We start from the raw sequence: 16,388 nt of genomic DNA, 5'->3' as shown, positions 1-16,388 counted from the left end.
CATTTACTGTCGACTTCTCGTGTGTGGAGTTTGCAAATAGTGTCAGTGTTCCAAACTCTTCTGCTCTTGCCAGACAGTAAGGGAGTTGATTTGAACAAGAATCAGCATGAACAGATTGAGTTGGAAAGGCAGCAGCAGGTTTGGAGAGGCGGGGGTGAGAGAGCGGCGATTGGGGCTGACGGTAGGTTTGTGGGTCACTACTTGCATGGGCCTGGAAAATTCTGTTGCTCAAATCCAAACTTGTACAAGGCCTTCTATTCACCCAGCCTCACAGACTCACATTGGTTTTTGGCCTACGAACGCCTCAGATTTAAAAATTCTGATCGTGGTGTTCAAAATCCTCTGTGGCCTCACCCCTCTCCCTACCTCTCCAACTTTTACAGATGCACAATAGAAAGCATCCTATCGGGCTGCATCACAGCCTGGTATGGCAACTGCTCGGCCCAGGACCGCAAGGAACTTCAGAGAGTTGTGAACACAGCCCAGTCCATCATGTGAACCTGCCTCCTGCCCATTGACTCCATCGACACCTCCCGCTGCCTGGGGAAAGCGGGCAGTACAATCAAAGACCCCTCCCATCCGGCTTACTCACTCTTCCAACTTCTTCCATTGGGCAGAAGATACAGAAGCCTGAGAACACGCACGAACAGACTCAAAAACAGCTTCTTCCCCGCTGTTACCAGACTCCTAAATCACCCTCTTATGGACTGATCTGATTAACACTCCACCCCTGTATGCTTCATCTGATGTGCTTATGTAGTTATATTGTATACCTTGTGTTGCCCTATTATGTACTTTCTTCTCTTCCCTTTTCTTCCCATAGAACATAGAACAGTACAGCACAGAACAGGCCCTTCGGCCCTCGATGTTGTGCCGAGCAATGATCACCCTACTCAACCCCACGTATCCACCGTATACCCGTAACCCAACAACCCCCCCCCCCCCAACCTTATTTTTAAGGACACTACGGGCAATTTAGCATGGCCAATCCACCTATCCATGTACTTAATGATCTGTTGAGCTGCTCGCAGAAGAATACTTTTCACTGTACCTCGGTACACGTGACAATAAACAAATCCAATCCAACCCCTGCAGCCTTCAAAGCCCTTCAAGAACTCTTGCACCTTGTGCATTTCCAATTTTCTTTGCCCCACCATTGGCGGCCGTGCCACCAGCTGCCTGGGTTCAGATTTTCCTCTCCAGACTGCTTCACATCCATCCCTCTGTCTCTTATTCTCTCATCCTTTTGGATGGCCCTTGAAATCTATCTCTTTGACCACAAGCTTTTGGTCACCTGTCCTAATGTTTCCTTCTCTGGCGCGGCTTCAGTGTTCACCTGATCATGCACCTGGAGGTGTTTTGTTGTATTAAAGGAGCCACATAAATGCAAGTTGTTGTTGAAGTTGAAGTGGGTTGATAGCACTGTCCCCCTTCAAAACTGTCTTTGGGCACACCTGTAGATAGAGCTCTGAAGAAGAGTCATACCGACACAAAACGTTAACTCTGTTTCTCTCTCCACAGACACTGCCTGACCTGCTGGGTCTTTCCAGCATTTCCTGTTATTTGTGGGTGGGCCTCATTGTATCAATTCCCCCAAGCATATGACACTAGCCTTCTGTCCAACGCTGTTTCTGATGATTAAATTCTAAGTATTATCACATTACTCGATCTCTTCTGATGACCAATTTGATGAATGTGCTGACTAGAGTCAGTAATGAGCCCAACAAAGCTGGAATGTTATCATCTCAAGTGTGAGGTATGGTGCAGTGGGAATGCTACATAGATCTTCAGGTGCCTGAATTACGGAGAGGGGAGATTCCCATAACCTCATCGCTACCTAGTGATGACTGTGGGAAAAGTGAATGTGTACGGATATTGGGTGAGGGCAGGTTGGGCTCTTCTCTCATGATCTCCCTGATCAGCTGACCCATCTACACTCAATGTCCAGTTTCCCACATGGATACTCGTCGGAAGACTGCCGCTTCCCATGGCATCCTCCACTATCAATGTGCGGGCTGTCATTGAGCTTAAACTCAAACTGTACCAGCCATAGTGTGGCTGCTGGAGCACGTGACAAGCTCAGAATTGCCCAGTGAGCGACTGACATCCTGAGTCACCAGAACCTCACCAACACCTATAGGCATAAGGAGGGCGATCGAGTACTTTCCTGCAGACCTGCACTTCCACAAAACACAAGAAACTCAGCAACACCCAGGGCAACGCAGCTCCCTTGGATTGGAATTCCATTCAGCGCTTTGATTTCTTCTACTATCTGCACACAATGGTTGGGCCGAGGGCCGAGAAGCACAAACGTAGCAGCCGAGGTGTGTTCCCTCGTTAAAAAAACTCCGTTACACTTACAACGAGTTCTGCAAACCTGGCGTTGAGTTCGTCGGCGGGCGGGATTGGAAGCGAGAATTCCAGAAGCTGTAGCGGCACGCTGCTGTCCTTGAATGTGATCTCCGGGTGATCACTGCTCTGGAAGCAGCAAAGAAATCCCAACACATGTCTGTTCCTTTTGCGTGGCGCCATCGTCACTGTCTGACGTGCTAGCTATAGCTCATGATCTGTAAAAAGGATGGAAAACGGGAACAGTGAGTAAGTGTCATGTACTTAGCAATGTCTCCAACCTAAATTTGTCTAAAGAGAAGAATATTAGCCCCATAAACTGATACGGTGATGCCACCAATTCATTTTGTTCCAATTAAGGGGCAATTTAGAGTGTTCAATCCACCTACCCTGCACACCTTTGGGTTGTGGGGGCGAAACCCACGCAAACACAGAGAGAATGTGCAAACTGCACACAGACAGTGACCCAGAGCCGGAATCGAACCTGGAACCTTGGCGCCGTGAGACTGCTGTGCTAACCACTGTGCCACCGTGCTGCCCTAGCATCAGTAAAATTGACTGTGAAAATATCGGATGATCGTGAGAATGTAAATGGCTCACTAACGTCCCTTAAGGAACAGATGGCAGTCCCACCCCACTATGGTTGACTGACACTGCAGTGATCCAGCAAGCTCCTCAAACCGATGGTGCAAAAAGATAGTTCACCATAGCCTTCCCAGGGCAACTGGAGATGGGCACTAAATGGTAACCTTGTCAGGCAAGTATCAGCAAAGGTGACTGAAACTATTGAGCTGCTGTAAGCGGGTTCACTGATGTTCTTTTCAGAAGGAAGTCTTCCAACCTTATCCAGTCTGTGACTCCAGACCACACCAGTGTGAGGAGACGGTGGCTTGGTGGTAATGTCACTACTAGACTAGTAATCCAGAGGCCCTGGCTAATACTGTGAGGACATATGGGCTCAAATCCCACCAGGGCAGCTGCTGGAATTTGAATTCAATTAATAATTAGCACGGTAGCATAGTGGTTTGCACGATGGCTTCACAGCGCCAGAGTCCCAGGTTCGATTCCCGGCTTGGGTGTGGAGTCTGCATGTTCTCCTCGTGTCTGCGTGGGTTTCCTCCGGGTGCTCCGGGGTTCCTCCAACAATTCCCGAAAGACGTGCTGTTGGATTAATTGGATATTCCGAATTCTCCCTCCGTGTACCCAAACAGGTGCCGGAATGTGGCGACTAGGAGATTTTCACAGTAACTTCATTGCAGTGTTAATGTAAGCCTACTTGTGACACTAATAATGACAATTGATATTCAGGCCTCGCGTGCAGAACACCCAAAAATGGAATGCTACCCTTTATACTTGGGAGTCTACAACACAAGTGCAGTCATGCTTCAGCGACAGAAATGCCTACTTAGACCACACCTCTGGAGTACTGAGAGCCGATCTGGGCACCACACTTTATAGAGAATATATTGGCCTTGGAGGGGTGCAGTGCAGGTTTACTAGAGTTATACCTGGGGAGAGGGGTGTGGATTTTGCCCTCCGAGCACCGAATGGGGAGGCGGATCAAATTCCAGGGCTCAGGCCTTATTGGTCCTGTGGAGATGGGTCTGCCACCCAATTGGTGGACACAGGGGCAGGAAATGAGGTGAGACACCAAGGAAGTGGGTCACATTCTGGACTGAATCGGCAGCCATTGCTGTAGCTGCCGTTTGCAAATCGGAGAAAAGTTGCCAACGTTCAAATTTCCCACATTTCGGAAACCGGGACAGGGTAGAACCAGTGATAAAATCACTGATTTTAAAGAATGGATAGGACTTCCCCTCCCCTGCCCAGCATGCTCAGGCCTTTCAGTGCTACTCTGAACTGCGTCTTCCCACATTTGCTGACATCTGGTCCACTTAAAATTGGAAAGCTTACCAGGGACGGGCTCTTAACGAACACACATGTGTCTCGTCGATAGGGGAGGTGTTCTGAAGCCAACTCCCTCCTCCAGCCTCAGGAAGATGGCAGAGGGCAGGAAAGGGGGTGGAATGCTGGCTGTATGGTGGCCATTTTGTTTGCTGCCCGCTTCCTTTTTCGTCTGATCAGGAACTGGAAAATTTTAGCCCTTGACTCCAGGAGTTCAATTACAATGAGAGAAACGTTGAAACCTCTACAGAAAGTAGGGTTGTGTTCCTTGTAATTTAGAAGGTTCAGGGTGATTTGATCACAGCTTCCAATATATTAAGGGGAACAGAGCGGGTAGGCACAGAGGGACCACTTCCACTGGTTAGAGCATTTAGGATTCAGGGGCGTTGTCTAAACGTTAGAGCCAGATCTTTCAGAAGTGAAATTAGGCTGCGCTTCTACAGGAAAAAGTGGTGGTTAAGTTTGGAGCTCTCGTGCACAAATGGCAACTGATGCGAGATCAACTGTTAGTTTTAAATCTGAAGTTGATAGTACCTAAGGTTAATCAAAATCTGAGAGATTGTGAGGCAAAAGCAGGTATATGGAGTTGGGTCCCGTATCAGTCATGATCTCACTGGATGGCAGATGGGGGGAGGGGCTGAATGACCTCCTCCTGTCCCAGTATTGTATGTTTCTACCACCATGGTTGAAAAGGGCTGGACAAAAGAGGAGACTTGGTGATGTCAAGCATGAGTATTAAATGATTGCAGATTTATGTCAGTCGATTCTTTGAAGGGACGTAGAGCAAAGGTGGGTAAGTTGGGTTCAGATGCAAATCAGCTATGATCTATTTGAATGAAAGAGCATGTTTGAGGGGCAGAATGGCCTCCACTGGTTCCTAATGTTCCTACGAAGATAAAAGACTAGCGTACAGGAGGAGCTCCACAGATGTGCGGTGTTGCAGTAGGGTTTTCTGTCAACACTTCAACAACCTTTCCTCATTCAGCGGCCTGAAGTGAAACAAGAAGGTGTTTTTATTCTGTGTTTGGCAAGAGGCCTTGTATAATCACTGTTCTATAAACATTTTACGCTTTGAAACTGAAAACGAACACCAAAACGAATTATCGAAAGGATGGTGAAATGGTAAATCACTCGCGGGCGAGTAGCGGTGAAACTATAATCGTGGCTGTTGCAACCACTATCATTTCTCTTTGTAACACACGCAGAACAAAGCTGCCAAAGAACCAGATGGTCACACTTCAGCTCTTCCAACAAGCTCTTCTAATCGTCCGAAGGAATCAGGTGCGATAGTGCTGCCAAAATACTGCCAAGACATTACTGCAGCCGTCTCCCCCTGCCAAGTAAAGGAGCTCTTGCTTTTAAAGGGAGTGTGTGGATGGGGGAGGCTGCACAGAGCACCAGGTCTCAATGGAGGGTCTAAACTTTTAGGTAGGAGTATCAGTGCGTGAATTACATGTGAGTACTATGTTGCCAGAACTTCAAAACATGCGGTTACGCAGTTCCTTGTTCGTGTGACTTAAAAACACGTGAAAAGTTTGGCCCAATCGCCTAGCCTATCGATATCCATCTGTAAAATGTTCAGCATCTCTTCCCTGCCTGCTTTCCAATCTATTTTAGTAACATCCATAAATGTTGCTCGATTACACTGTCCCTGCCTGCAGATCATTTATATAAATTGTACACGGTAGCATAGTGGTTAGCACTATGGCCTCACAGCGCCAGGGTCCCAGGTTCAATTCCCGACTTGGGACACTGTCTGTGCGGAGTCTGCACGTTCTCCCCGTGTCTGCGCGGTTTCCTCAGGGTGCTCCAGTTTACTCCCACACGTCCCGAAAGACATGCTTTGAGGTAATTTGGACATTCTGAATTCTGCCTCTGTGTACCCGAACAGGCATCGGAATGTGGCGACACGGGGCTTTTCACAGTAACTTAATTGCAGTGTTAACGTCAGCCTACTTGTGACAATAAAGATTATTAGTAGTAGTTGAGATCCAAGGACTGACCCCTGCACCACCCCACCAGCTACAGTTCGCCAGCCAGAGAAGGACCACTGACCCCAACTCTCTGCTTTCTGTCAGTCAGCCAATCATCAATCCAATCTAGTACTCTACCCCCAATCCCCTGTGATCTCACCTTCTGGATCAGTCTTTTATGCGGCACTTTATCAAATGCCTTCTGGAAGTCTAGATATACCATATCCTCAGGTTCCCCATTATCCATCTTGCTGGTTACGTCCTCAAAGAGCTCAAGAAAGTTTGTCAAGCATGAAATACCCTTCATAAAACCATGCTGACATTGGTGAATTGAGCTTTGTATTTCCAAATGTTCAGTCACCTCCTCCTTAATGATCGATTCCAGCAACTTCCCCACCAGAGGTCAAGCTAACCGGTTTACAGTTTTCTACTTTTTGCCTCACTCCACTTTTTGGCAGGGGCGTCACATTAGCGTGCTTCCAATCCACTGGGACCCTTCCGGAATCCAGGGAATTCTGAAATATCATAACCAATGCTTCCACTATCCCTGCTGCCTTAATACCCCAGGGTGCAGGCCATCACGTTCCGGAGTCATATCTGCCATTAATCCCATCAGTTTATTCATAGTGATGGTTATTGCACCAAGTTCCTCTGCATTAACTGTCATTTTTGGAAAATGTTTTATTATCTTCTGTGAAGACAGAGGCAGAATATTGGTTCAGTGCCTCCGCCATCTCTGTGTTCCCGATTATAACCTCACCAGTATTATCCTCTGAAAGGGAAATGTTATGTTAGTTACTCTCTTCCTCTTGTATACAAATAGAAGCTTTTGGTGTCAGTGTTTTCTGGTGTGACTTCAAGCACTGTCCAACCCCCGGCCTGCCGATTGAATTCATTTTGAGGGTGTCATGTCTCTGCAGTACAGAAACAAGGACGGCACAGTCACACTAGAATTGCTCCTCCAACAATAGATAAAGCTGAATCTGTGTCCTTGCTTCACAGCTGAAACAAAACTCCCCACTGGTATCATCAAAAGCTGCCAGGAACTGTCCAGCGCCAAAACAACAAAGGCCGAAGCATCTCCCAGCTGGGCTTCACAAACAGTGGCTACGGTGCGGGTAGAGGTGGGAGCAGACAGCTAGCAACAATAATTTCACAAAGACTTGTTTTGTTCTTGTTAGCCCAGGTGACACCAAGCAGTTTGTGTCATCAGCTGGTGTGTGACAGACCACAGCCCAGTTATCAGTGGGAGTCTTCATCCCTAACACTGTTAAAAAGCATTGGTTACCGAGTTTCCAGAGATTTGGGTGACATTTTCAGACCCCAAACCCAAATAATGGGGCTGGTTTAGCACAGCAGGCTAAACAGCTGGCTTGCAATGCAGAACAAGGCCAGCAGGGCGGGTTCAATTCCCGCCCCGGCCTCCCCGAACAGGCACCGGAATGTGGCGACTAGGGGCTTTTCACAGTAACTTCACTGAAGCCTACTTGTGACAATAAGTGACTATTATTATTATAATGCCCAGTTTCCCTCACCCTTATCGTCACAAACAAAATCTCCACAAGCAGGAATCAAATCTGTTCCCCCAGACTTGTCGTGGATCCCCATCCACATGTTTAGGGGCAGATTCCAAAGATTAATGACCTTCTGGGAGAAGAAATACCCCCTCATCTTCATCTTAAAGTGGGGGGGGGGGCACTTATTTTTAAACTGTGCCCCTTAGTTCTAGATTCCCCCAGGAAAGAATCCATCCTGGTACCTACCCTGTCAAGACCCCTCAGAGTCTGACATTTTTCAATGAGGTGAGCTCTCGTTCTTCTTCACTCTAGTGAGTATAGACGCAATCTATTCAACCTATCCCCATATAAGACAATTTCCGTCAGCACTGGAATCATTCTGGCAAATCTCCTCTGCTCTTACACAAAGTCCCTCACAACTGTCTGAAAGTGTGCTGACCAGAACTGGATGCAATACTCTGGTGGTCCAACCTGCACTTTATAAAATGCCAACACAACTTCCCTGCCTTCGGATCCATTACCTCTAATTACAAAGCCCAAGATCCCATATGCATTGCCAACACCTCTCTCAGTCTGCCCTGCCGCCTTCAAACATCTATGTCTGTGAACTCAGAGGTTTAAAGTGAAATAAGATTTAGAACTCAACTTGCTAAGAGGGACACTCGAATTTGCAAAGAGGAACTAAGTCCGCCTAGATTGCCCCACACTCCTGACCAGAGACAAGGGCTGGAAACACGGAAAAAATAAAATGATGGATTTTTAAAAATTGAGCTGAAGTGTCAGAAATAATGATCTTTCAGCAATGGCGGTGCACTATTGTCTAGCGTCGCTTCAACAGGTTTCTTATTGAATCGGTGTTATTGTGCGAGTACTTCACGCTCTAACATATCTATCGACAGAAGCTAACTGCAGTTTCTTTTCACTTACTACACTGATGTTTGAACAGAAATCTCCTGAGTGCAGACAGCACAGCAGGATGGAGAATTCCCAGGTGATGTGACTACATTGAAAATATTTCCTTAACTTAGCTCCGAGTGTGTCATTAATCTCTCAGCACTGCCTCTCAGGGTTCCAGCGAGGGTACTGCATCCAACAATCAGTTGTTTTGTAGAGAATTTTTATTTGCAAGACTCCATGCGAAATTTCCTAATTGTTCAGGAAACCACAGACTAACTAGTCACACGTATAAAGCGGTAAAGTCCGTGAGGGCTGCTGGTTCCGAAGATTGGAGAACTGTTTTCACTTTCTGACAGCTAGGGTTGGAGTCACACTCTGAGCCCTGATTGGCCACCCAGGTCAGATGACCCTTACTCTGCTGTGTTGCCCTTAAAGGAACAATCACCATGAACATTTATCGTGAAGTATTGCACTGGATTTATCTTTAAATTGTGAGTCTGCACATTCTCCTCATGTCTGCATGGGTTTACTCCGGGTACTCCGATTCCCTCCCACAGTCCAAAGATGTGCAGGTTAGGTGGATTGGCCATGCTAAATTGTGCTTTGTGTCCAAAAAAGGTAAGATAAGGTGAAGGTGTGGGCTTGGGTCGGGAGCTTTTTCCAAGGGCCGGTGCAGACTGGATGGGCCGAACAGCCTCCTTCTGCACTGTAAATTCAATGATTCTATAAAATGCCTTACTTATGAGGGGTGAATATGTTAATGCTGAAGTTGTTTGTCAACTCTTGCTACATTGGGGTTTATTAGCCGCCACCCAACTATCGTTTCAATCAATGATAATCAGAAGCATTTTATCGCCACCGGTAACGTCAGCTGCTGACTTTACAGCTACTGCCTCTTCCCCTTTAATCTCTACAGCTCCGAGGTCCCAATCCCTCAGAGCCACATGGGCCATCACAGCCTCGTGCAAAACATAGTCTCAGAGGATGAATCACCGAGTTATTTGAGATGTATTGTGAGAAAAAGCATTTGTGTTACACATTAAAATTAACCCTTGGCACCGTACATAGAACATTACAGCGCAGTACAGGCCCTTCGGCCCACGATGTTGAGCCGTCCTGTGAAACCCCTCTAAAGTCCCTCCACACTATTCCCTTATCGTCCATATGTCTATCCAATGACCATTTGAATGCGTTTAGTATTGACGAGTCCACTACTGTTGCAGGCAGGGCATTCCACGCCCTTACTACTCTCTGAGTAAAGAACCTACCTCTGACATCTGTCCTATATCTATCTCCCCTCAATTTAAAGCTATGTCCCCTCGTGCTGGACATCACCATCCGAGGAAAAAGGCTCTCACTGTCCACCCTATCTAATCCTCTGATCATCTTGTATGCCTCAATTAAGTCACCTCTTAACCTTCTTCTCTCTAACGAAAACAGCCTCAAGTCCTTCAGCCTTTCCTCATATGATCTTCCCTCCATACCAGGCAACGTTCTTGTAAATCTCCTCTGTACCCTTTCCAATGCTTCCACATCCTTCCTATAATGTGGCGACCAGAACTGCACGCAATACTCCAAATGCGGCCGCACCAGAGTTTTGTACAACTGCAACATGACCTCATGGCTCCGAAACTCAATTCCTCTACCAATAAAAGCTAACACACCGTACGCCTACTTAACAACCCTCTCAACCTGGGTGGCAACTTTCAGGGATCTATGGACATGGACACCGAGATCGCTCTGCTCATCCACACTACCATGCCTCTGTACTTTCTGCAATAGCCTACCGTGGGGAACCTTATCAAACGCTTTACTGAAATCCATATACACCACATCAACTGCTTTACCCTCATCCACCTGTTTGGTCACCTTCTCGAAGAACTCAATGAGGTTTGTGAGGCACGACCTACCCTTCACAAAACCACCGGAGGTGCGGTGTTGCTGGCAGAAATAAGACAGCAGATTCATGGCACGTTCAGTCCTCAGGATTTAAAAATTAATCCCTATGTAAAATATTATTATCACAGCTTCAGCACTGGCTGATTTTGAACTCTTCAAACTTGGGAGTCCACCGAAAATCTCCTGGTTGCATTTCACAAGTCCATCCACTCTCCACTGTGCCTTCATGTTCTTTTGCTCCCTCTCCTGAAGGCACCTTGAGATCGGGGGGGTATTGTTGCGCTACATCGAACACCTCCCTGATAACTCACTCAAGTGGTCATTTTTCATACATGCAGGAGAGGTCAAAAGTGATTTGTGGTTCCCGAATCTCTTCACTGCTGGAGTTTCACTCACCCTATGGCAGCATGGTAACACAGTGGTTAGCACTGTTGCCTGACAGCACCAGGATCTCAGGTTTGATTCCTGGTTTGGGTCACTGCCTGTGCGGAGTCTGCATGTTCTCCCCGTGTCTGCGTGAGTTTCCTCCAGGCGCTCCGGGTTCCTCCCACAAGTCTCGAAAGACATGCTGTTAAGTGAATTGGACATTCTGAATTCTCCCTCAGTGTACCCGAACAGGCGCTGGAATGTGGCGACTAGGGGCTTTTCACAGTAACTTCATTGTGGTGCTAATATGAGTCTACTTGTGACACTAATAAAGATTATTATTATGTCTGGTTCTGTCACAGGCTAATTGATCGGTCAATAAGAGACCAATTGCTGTGATTAGTCAACAACCTCCTTATCGTTGTTGCCATGCGACGACCGGGAATGTAGACAGTGAACCAGGAGGTCTAGCAGGTCCTGTGCTCCCATGTGTAAGTGGAGTCTATGAGCGACAGAGAGGTGGAATCGGAGATTTCATTCCGCTCTCTCTCGTTGACACTTAATCCCACTGACTGCAGTGAAGTGGAACTTTGGGTGGGTGGCCGCCTGTCACATTACTGGCCAGAATGAATTTCTACCTTCATGAGCTCTAAACTGGCACATTATTCACACCAAATAAATCAATGCCCCATATTTGCTTTGAAGTTCAAACTGCGTAACTTTAAACATAAATCTGACTAGAACAGCTGTGTGTCTTTTCTTTTATAAACATTTTATTGAGGTATTTTTGGTATTGTAACAACAACAAAATAAACAATGTATATGAAACTATAAACACAGTGCAAAAGCTGTCTCTCTCCCTTACATGTCTCACCTTTATTAACCCCCTACTCTAGCTTAAACTAACCCCCGTTTCCCCCCCCCCCCCCCCCCACCCTTCTGCTGACAATTAATTTTTCGCGAAGAAGTCGACGCACAGTTGCCACCTCCGGGCGAACCCTAACAGTGACCCTCTCCAAGGCGAACTTGATTTTCTCCAAACAGAGAAAGCTAGCCATGTCCGATAGCCAAGTCTCCGACTTCAGGGGCTTTGAGTCCGTCCAAGCTAATAGTATCCGTCTCCGGGCTACCAGGGAAGCAAAGGCCAGAACGTCTGCCTCTTTCTCCTGTTGGATTCCCGACATCCCGAAAATTGCCATCTCTGGACTCAGCGCCACCCTTGTTTTCAATACTTTGGACTTGACATCCGCAAACCCCTGCCAAAATCCCCCAAGCTTCGGACATGCCCAGAACATGTGGACATGGTTCGCTGGTCCTTCCGCATATTTTGCACACCTGTCTTCCACCCCAAAGAATCTGCTCATGCGGGCCACTGTCATATGACCCCGATGAACGACCTTGAATTGTATCAGGCTGAGCCTGTCACATGTTGCGGTCGCGTTGACTCTACTCAACGCGTCCATCCATAGACCATCCTCTATCTCACCTCCCAGCTCCTCCTCCCACTTGCGCTTCAAATCCTCGGTCTACATCTCCTCTGACCCCATAAGTTCCTTGTAAATGTCAGAGACGCTCCCTTCTCCTACCCACCCTCTGGAAACTATCCTGTCCTGAATCCCCCTTAGCGGTAGGAGCGGGAAGGCTGACATCTGTTTACGCAGGAAGTCCCGTACCTGCAGATACCTGAATTTGTTTCCCCTCGCCAACCCAAACTTCTCCTCCAGCGCCCTCATACTCAAAAAGCTCCCCGCTATAAACATTTCCCCCACTGTCTCAATCTCTGCTCTCCGCCATATCCGGAACCCCCCCATCCATACTTCCCGGGGCAAACCGGTGATTATTACAGATTGAGGACCAGACCGATGCTCCCTCTGCTCCCACATGTTTCCCCCATTGCCCCTAGACTCTCAGGGCCACCACCACCACTGGACTGGTGGAGAGCCGTGCCGGCGGGATCGGCAGAGGCGCAGTTACCAACGACCCCAGACTGGTGCCCTTGCATGAAGCCACCTCAATACGCTCCCATGCCGACCCCTCCCCCACCACCCACTTCCTGATCATGGCTATATTCGCCGCCCAGTAATAGTTCCTAAAATTTGGCAGCGCCAGCCCGCCCTCACCCCGACTCCGCTCAAGCATTACCTCCCTTACTCGCGGGGTCTTGCCCACCCAAACAAAGCCAGTGATCACTTTGTTGACCCGTTTAAAAAGGGACCGCGGAATAAAGATGGGGAGACACTGAAACACAAACAGGAATCTCGGGAGGACCGTCATTTTCACTGTCTGTACCCGTCCAGCCAGTGACAACGGGAGCGCGACCTACCTTCAGAAATCATCCTTCATTTGGTCTACTAGTCGGGCCAGATTTAATTTATGCAGCCGGTCCCATTCCCGCGCCACTTGAATGCCGAGGTACCTAAAGCTTCCCCCTACTAATCTAAACGGCAGCTCCCCAAATCGCCTCTCCTGTCCCCTCGCCTAGACCGCAAACATCTCACTTTTCCCGATATTTGAAATTAAATAAAACGAAAATCGCTTATTGTCACAAGTAGGCTTCAATGAAGTTACTGTAAAAAGTACAGGCGCCACATTTCGGCGCCTGTTCGGGGAGGCTGGTACGGGAATCGAACCTTGCTGCTGGCCTGCTTGGTCTGCTTTAAAAGCCAGCGATTTAGCCCAGTGTGCTAAACCAGCCCCAATCCCAATCTTGGATGACCAATCCCAAGGTTCTGGTGAGCTCCATACAAACACCACCCGCTTATTGATCAGGATCACGACCCCTCTAGTCTTTGAGTCTAGTCCCGAGTGAAAGACCTGACTGACCCAGCCTTTCCTCAATCTAATCTGGTCAGTTACTCTAAGGTGCGTCATTACCACATCCGCCTTCAGTCCCCTAAGATGCGCAAATACACGTGCCCTTTTGACCGGCCCATTTAACCCTCGAACATTCCAGGTGATCAGCCTAGTTAAGGGGCTCATTGCCCCCTGCTTCGCCAATCAGCCATCCCCTTTTTTGGACCCGCCTCCAGCCCATGCTTCGCGCCTCCACTGGTCCGACCCCAGGCAGCCTCTGCCCTCAAATTCCTCTCTGTCCCTTAGCCCAAGTCCCTCCCTCGTCAACAGAATGTTTAAACCCACTCCCCCCCCCCAGTGCCAACACTCTGTAACCCAACCCCTTTAATAAATCGAACATATGCACACCCCCCCACTGCACTTCCGTGAGCTAGCCCGCCCAGCTAGCTTGGTGGCCCCATCCCTGGCACCAGATAGTCTCCCACCTATTGTTCCCTCCCCCTCCCGCTCATACAAACATACTCCAACATCAAACAATCCCCACACAATTGCCCGACAGAAAAACACCAAGATCTAAACAAGCGCACTTCCATCCCCCAACAGTGCAAATGAAAACCTTAACTCACTCAGCTCTGCCACTGGTCCCAAATCAATGCAAAAGGTATTACAAACAGCTTCCACAAAACAAAAAACTAGAAAAAAATTTTAAACAGAAAAACAAAAAAAAACATGAACATTGCAGCAATGTTCAAAAGTTCTCAGTCCACCACCAATCTGTTCCTTTTCGCGAAGTCCAGCGCGTCCTCAGGCGACTCAAAATAAAAATGCTGTTCCTCGTGCGTGACCCAGAGACGGGCCGGATACAACAGTCCGAACTTCACCTTTTTCTTAAAAAGGATCGACCTAATCTGGTTGAAGCCTGCTCTTCTCCTGGCAACCTCCACACTCAGGTCTTGGTAAACCCGCAGGATACTATTGCCCCACTTACGGCTCCGTGTCTGCTTGGCCCACTGTAGAATGCGCTCCTTATCCAAGTACCTGTGGAATCTCACCACCATTGACCTTGGGGGGGTCTCCCATTCGCGGGTTCCTCGCGAGTGTTCAGTGATCCCTATCCACCTCCAAGGGCCAGGAGAATGTCCCATCCCCCATTAGCTTCTCGAACATGCTCGCTATGTATGCCCCAGCATCCGCTCCTTCAGACCCCTCCAGGGGCCCAACGATTCTCAAGTTCTGCCGACGGGACCTATTCTCTAGGTCCTCCACCTTCTCCAGGAGCTTCTTCTGCTTGTCTCTCAGCATCCCCACCTCCACTCCACCGCAGTTTGATGTTCCTCCTGCTCAGCCAGCGCCTTCTGTACCTTCTGGATCGACCGTTCTTGGGCGTCCAATATAAGCTACAGCCACTCAATTGACTCTTTAATCTGATCCAAGCAGTCCCTTTTCAGCGTAGCAAAGCCTTCCTGAATAACTTGCATCAGCTGCTCCGTTGACCGCTGGGTCGACAAGCCAGAGGTCCGGTCCTCCGCCATGCTGTCTCCCGCTGCAGCTTCAGCCCAAGCCTTCTCTGTCTTTCTGTTTCTGCCTTTACAAGCAATTCTAGTCCTTCTCTCCATGCACCGATGTGGGAATCCAGTACACAATTGCCTCAGTCATCAGTTTTACGATTCAAGTCCGGTAGAAAATCGGGGGAGAAGGTCCAAAAAACCGACCAGAGCGGGAGCCACCAAATGTACGACTTACTCCTTCATAGCCGCCACCGGAAGTCGCCCTGTGTGTCGTTTTTAACGTCAGTATTTATCACCATTTACATCTTATCTGGTGTGTTCATAGAGAGACTACACAAAGGCTGGCCAAACAGTTATTTTTCATTCAGACCGCGACCCTTTAAGAATATGTTTGAATAACCCATTTATGGTGCGGAATCTTCTGCTCCTGTCAACAGGGGGGAGCGTGGTAGACGACAGGTGTGGTGGGGCGGGGGGGGGGGGGGGGGCACACTTAATTTGGTGAGGGGCAAAAGTTCTGTTTTCTGACTGTGGGATAAACTTCTGGAATTTTATTCTCCTGATTTCCAAGGCAGGTTAATGATGGGTTGAGCTTCCTGACAAACAATGGCAGGAACCATGTTTAGATCGTAGAATCACTACAGTGCAAAAGGAGGCCATTCGGCCCATCGAGTCTGCACTGACCCTCTGATAGAGCACCCGACACAGGCCCACGCCTCCACCCTATCCCCATAACCCAGTAACCCCACCGAACCTCTTGGACACTAAGGTGCAATTTAGCATGGCCAATCCACCTACCCTGCACACCTTTTGAGTGTGAGAGGAAACCGGAGCACCCGGAGGAAACCGATGCAGACATGGGGAGAACGTGCAGACTCCGCACAGATAGTGACCCAGCGGGGAATCGAACCTGGGACCGTGGAGCTGCGAAGCAACTGTGCTAACCGCTTACTGTGCTACCATGCCTCGTGAGGCATTGTGATCCGGTAGATCCCGGGAAAGTGTCTTTTGGCTTTTATTGGCCATGCTGCGCTGCAGCGAGCTGCTTATCGGACGGAGTATGGCCAATAGATCGCGCTCGTTGTCTTTGCTGAAAATCTCAGCTCTGTGGCACAGGTCATCAGGGCTAACTTCCAAGAGTTGAGGGGTACCTTTACAATCAGGTCTTTGTGAATCACACC

At 48.4% G+C, this 16,388-nt stretch overlaps 1 protein-coding gene across 4 annotated transcripts in view; it reads right to left on the bottom strand.

The window, feature by feature from the left end:
- Positions 1-16,388, bottom strand: part of daam2 (dishevelled associated activator of morphogenesis 2) — a 370,882-nt gene that overhangs the window by 226,838 nt on the left and 127,656 nt on the right. For all 4 annotated transcript variants that reach the window (XM_038799044.1, XM_038799047.1, XM_038799048.1 and 1 more), the window contains exon 2: positions 2,362-2,567. In XM_038799044.1, the coding sequence (XP_038654972.1) occupies positions 2,362-2,532 (171 nt within the window). In that variant the 5' untranslated portion in view covers positions 2,533-2,567. The remainder of the gene's footprint in view (positions 1-2,361; positions 2,568-16,388) is intronic.

The sequence above is a fragment of the Scyliorhinus canicula genome, chromosome 6 (genome assembly GCF_902713615.1).
Source record: "Scyliorhinus canicula chromosome 6, sScyCan1.1, whole genome shotgun sequence".
NCBI lineage: Eukaryota > Metazoa > Chordata > Chondrichthyes > Carcharhiniformes > Scyliorhinidae > Scyliorhinus > Scyliorhinus canicula.
This window is presented reverse-complemented; position numbering and strand designations above follow the sequence as displayed.